General features: G+C 40.3%; 1 protein-coding gene across 1 annotated transcript; it reads right to left on the bottom strand.

Moving 5' to 3' along the window:
* Positions 1–483: 483 nt before the first annotated feature.
* LOC146544226 (uncharacterized) lies at positions 484–1,445 on the bottom strand. Its single transcript, XM_085223831.1, has 2 exons — positions 934–1,445; positions 484–895 (listed from the first exon to the last, which is right to left on the bottom strand). Exons 1-2 carry the CDS (start codon positions 1,443–1,445, stop codon positions 484–486), a joined length of 924 nt encoding a protein of 307 aa, XP_085079957.1.
* Between the last annotated feature and the right edge of the window lie 3,108 nt (positions 1,446–4,553).

Raw genomic sequence — 4,553 nt, 5'->3', positions numbered from 1 at the left:
CTACTGACGTGCCAGGGGAGGTTCTATCCCCTAACATTCCGAAGTTTCCCGAATGCCTACATTTCCCTATCCCCATGGCAGTAAAGCTTTGCCCTGTTACATCCCGTATAGCTTGCAATGCCTACAAGTTATAGTTTATCTATCATTTGATGGTACGCGAGGCGTTTTCAAATGTCATGTCCATTACTCTCTGCAAACATCTCTGGATACAATTTATAAAGCAAGGTACAGAAGCTGCGATTATAAGTACAGCGACTAAGGCTAAACCAAGTCCTTTAACTATGGGAATCAGCCAGGAGCCCCAGTTCCCAAACGATCCCCGCAGCCATTCTGCAAATGGGTCTTCCTGTATTGATATCTTCTCGGCATGTGACTTCAACCATTGTAGTTTTTTGTGCACAGACTCCGAATGATGACTCAAGTTGAAACAGCACATTCCTTCAACATCCTGGCATCCATGTTCCTGGGCTAGTAACAAAAAGTCTATCGCGGCTCTGTTTTGCAGCACTGCATGTTGTATTCCATCCACACAGCAAACTGTGTAGGTTTCAAAACTATTCGCATAAGATTCTCGATGTCGTAGGGTAACAGTGGACCAGGGGCAGTTAGCATCTCCAACACACTGAGCGTTAGGGGAGAACAGAACCCTTTCTTCTCAATAGCCTCCACCAAGCGGGAGACTCCCTTTGGGTCAAGGGGCACCCACTGAGGGCCCTCCTCCCCTACTATCGCTGGGAAGGCTGAGGGGTCCGGGACATCTCCTCCCTTTAGCAGTGCCTCCGTTATCGCTGACCAGTCAGATATTGGACCGCACCTTAGCTGCGAGCCACTCTTTGTTGCTAGGCCGCTCACCACTGGTGGTGCCGATGGAGGCGCCTGTGGGCTGTTGTTATCACTATTCCCCCTCAGTTCATGTTACTTAGAGAAGGATACAGTGGCTGGCAAGGATAGGGAGGGGGGAATTCTTCCCCCTCTGTCTTGTTAGAACCGAATTCACAAGGCGTTATTGCTGTGGCACAATTCACACCCTCCTGTTTGTTCGCGCTCATCTCAGGCGCGGCCGAGCTGCTGGGGGCCATCTTTTTGGTATTCGGGCACCTGCAATGAGAGCCTCCCACGCTCCCTAGCCCTCCCCCGGGGTCCGTGTACATTTCTAACGCGCTGCGAACCAGCCCTGATAGATTCCCTTCTTCTTTTGCAGCCTTAAGGGCACCAAGCACAATGCCCCATGTTTTAAGCTCTGCCTTCTGGGCATTCATTGCGCGCTGACAAAGTGTGGCAGTAAAAGAGTCCCATTGATCTGGGATCAAAAGATCGTGCAGGGAGGCTAGCTCCTCCTCCTTCTCTAAAAGTGAGAGGATTGCAGAGATATCCTTCTTAGAAGGAACAGTCTTGTTACAATATTCCTTGCACAGATGAAGGAGTACCTTAATTAGGGATTCCATGGGGAACGTCAGCAACCCGCTGCCTCTTCACGGGTACCACCGCTGTCCATCTTCTGCCGGTGACCGTGTCACATCAGGGTCACCATTTGTTGCATCGGATACCGATGAGTGTGGCTCTTCTCAGCGAAACTGGCCTATCCTGGCTCAGGGGCCAATAACAGCACAACCAGACTCAATGTGGCATGCTGGAAAATGGCAAATTTTATTGCATCCTGCACTTCTACTTATAGTGTGTCTATTTCATTACCGCCTCTCTTGGGTATCACCTCCTCTTATCTACTACTGACGTGCCAGGGGAGGGTCTATCCCGTAACATTCCGAAGTTTCCCGAAAGCCTACAGCTTTGTTTTGTTTTAAATGTTACATGTTAATTTCTATGCATGAGATTCAATGAACAGGGAAAAAAGGGCAAATAATAAACGTGTAAAATACATCTGGAGAAGAGACTTTTGTGTTTTGATGATAGGAATGTCCCTTTTGTCAGAAGAGGTTCGTTATTTACCTTACAAATTACCTGATACAGAAACACTCAAAACCAATTGCTTAATAGAGCTGGATTAGAGTCATTTCCTATAGGAGTTGATCATTTTCTCTGATGCTTATACTAGGCATCCCAGAGGTTCTGTGGGAAATAGAACAGTATATCTTTAGCGTTTTTACCTTTACATTAGAAAATCTTTCCCAAAGTCCAAAACCATGTAGAAATTATGTACTTTTGCTTTGTCTCATGTGTATGACATAGCTGGAAAACAGTTTCTTTTGGCAATAGTTTTTTTTATATTTTTGAAGATACTCTCTAAATCTGTTCTTTATAGGGTAAATGATGCTGGTGTATTATTTTTTCCCCCCATAGAATGTGATCTGTATATGTCCATGTTTCTTGACGTATTCCGTTTTATCACAGATGAGTCTACTTAAAAAGCAATAATAAAGAGCAAACGTTGGTATTAAATAACTGCAAAATGGGACAAATTTGTCTTAGCGAAAACTTTCACAACTTCACTATCTCACAGTCATTACTTCCTGCTTTTTGTTTTTTGTTGGGAGAAGTTAAGAAAAATTTTAAGTCACATAAGTTTTAACATGAAAGAGAGAGAAATTCTGTAGTTTCACGTCTGTGACAAAACTGAGGGCCACCTTCCTTATTTACTCAAATCTACTTTAAAATGGGCTGTTAGGTTATTACAGTGATAATACAGGATATCAGTATAAATAAATGTAGAGTGTTTATTGAATTAGAAACACACCTATTTGCGCAAAAATGTATATATGAATGAATTATTTTGAAACAAAGTTTAAAAAAAAACAAAAAACAAAAGCAAAAAAAAAAAAACAGAATACAAAAGAACATACTTTCAGAGGGATCCTAACAATTAATTAACTAGCATTAAGTCTGTTTGCTTCCAATATCAGTAAATGTTAGATTTTTCTGATATATTTAAATGTAATAATAAGAGGAAATAAAAAGTCAAGGAAATCTGTAGCACCTCTGCTTAGGAAGTATTCCAAGATTCTGGTAAATGTTATTTACTGCTGCTTCAGATTTATCTTTTTTGTTGGTATTACTGCATATATGAAGCAGGTAATTAATTTTCTAACAGATGTAATTGTTTTTACTTTTAATACTTGGGACATTGTTCATTGAGTATGAAAAAAAAAAAAGTCAGTTTTCATACATAGAAAGCAGTAGGAGAAATGAATCAAGAATGTGATTATTTTTCAGTAATCTTTTGATCTTCTTTGTTATCTTTTTATCAGCCCTTTATTACATCAATGCAGTAAAGCTTGTTTACTAGCATGGAAAGTTCAGCATGAAAGTACTACAACGTCACCCAGGATATCCTGACAAAGGGGGAGAAGCTTGGCCAGTGTGACAGCAAGATGCAATTTACTGCTGGAATGTCTACAAGAGGTTTGTAAATTTCAATATAAGCAGTGCTTTTAAACTACTAAACAATGTTCCTACATATTATTGACAGAAAGATAATTCAAATGTGTGTGCTCAGAATGCAACTTGAAGCACAGCATGCTTTCGGAGATTATTAGATAGTCTAACATGATCTTTTATAGAGGAATACATAGAGTTGTTAAATCATTAGGACTGAAAAAGACCTCTAAGGTCATCTAGTCTAACCATCTACCTACCACCAGTGTTGCCCACTAAACCATGTCCCTACTTACCTTGTCTGCTTGTTTGTTGAATGCCTCCAGGGACAGTGACTCCACCATCTCCCTGAGCAGCCTGTTCCAGTGTCTCGCTACTTTTTCTGAGAGTAAATTGTTCCTAATATCCAACCTGAACATCCTCCAGTGTAACTTGAAGCCATTCCCTCTCAACATATCAAATAATTTGGACTTAACTCTGTTGCTTAAATTCCTGTTCTTATATTTACAATCCTAGATAGTGGTGCGCAATGTCATTATTGCATCATAAACTTATAGCAACCAATTAATGTGGAACCTCAAACCTGATGGATCCATGTTGTAATAACTAAGTGATGTGTATAATCTAATAGCTGGGCTCAGCTTTTGTGTGATCAGTATTGCTAATAGAAATTTTTTAAAACAGTTTCTGTGGAACTACTTGAACACATTTTTACAGGTCTGATAACTCTGTTAATAGTTCCTTTCTTTGATGTTGTTTCTGGCTGCTGCTTGCAGCAGCAGTGAGCATAAATCTGCTAACTGCCCACCTGCTGGCTTTGTTGATCATTATCAAAGTTGTCACTAGCAAATATCTAACTAGTCCACAAATGCCATGGAACAAAATGAGCTAACTTCTGCAAAAGATCTTGGTTTGATGAATGTACATGTAGAAACTGATAGCTGAGAAGGTATGAGCCTGAGTTAACTCTTATTTACACTAGCACAAAACTCTCGTGAAGTCAGTAGTTGTAGTCCAATGTCAAACCAGAGTGAATGGGATGAGAATCTCTTAATACTTGAATGTTTTTTGTTGTTGTTCTTGTTCTTTCTTAAATTTCTGCCAAATACTTGGCCATCCAGAAGAGATCGAGGCTAAATTCATTAGCATTTCAAGTAGAAAATATATTGATGTCTGCCTTTCCATCCCAGACTTGCATAGAAGATGTAAAGTAAATAAATTTG

The sequence above is a fragment of the Meleagris gallopavo genome, chromosome 5, assembly GCF_905368555.1.
Source record: "Meleagris gallopavo chromosome 5, MGAL_WU_HG_1.1, whole genome shotgun sequence".
Taxonomy (NCBI): Eukaryota; Metazoa; Chordata; class Aves; order Galliformes; family Phasianidae; genus Meleagris; species Meleagris gallopavo.
The sequence above is the reverse complement of the archived record's forward strand: the minus strand, read 5'-3'. Positions and strand labels throughout refer to the sequence as shown.

Excerpts from the sequence above, each read along its gene's own strand:
- LOC146544226 (XM_085223831.1), bottom strand. The coding sequence starts at position 1,445 with ATGGAATCCCTAATTAAGGTACTCCTTCATCTGTGCAAGGAATATTGT. Across the intron at positions 896-933 it reads CCCTATCCTTGCCAGCCACT|TGATAACAACAGCCCACAGG; the intron begins GTATCCTTCTCT and ends GAGGGGGAATAG.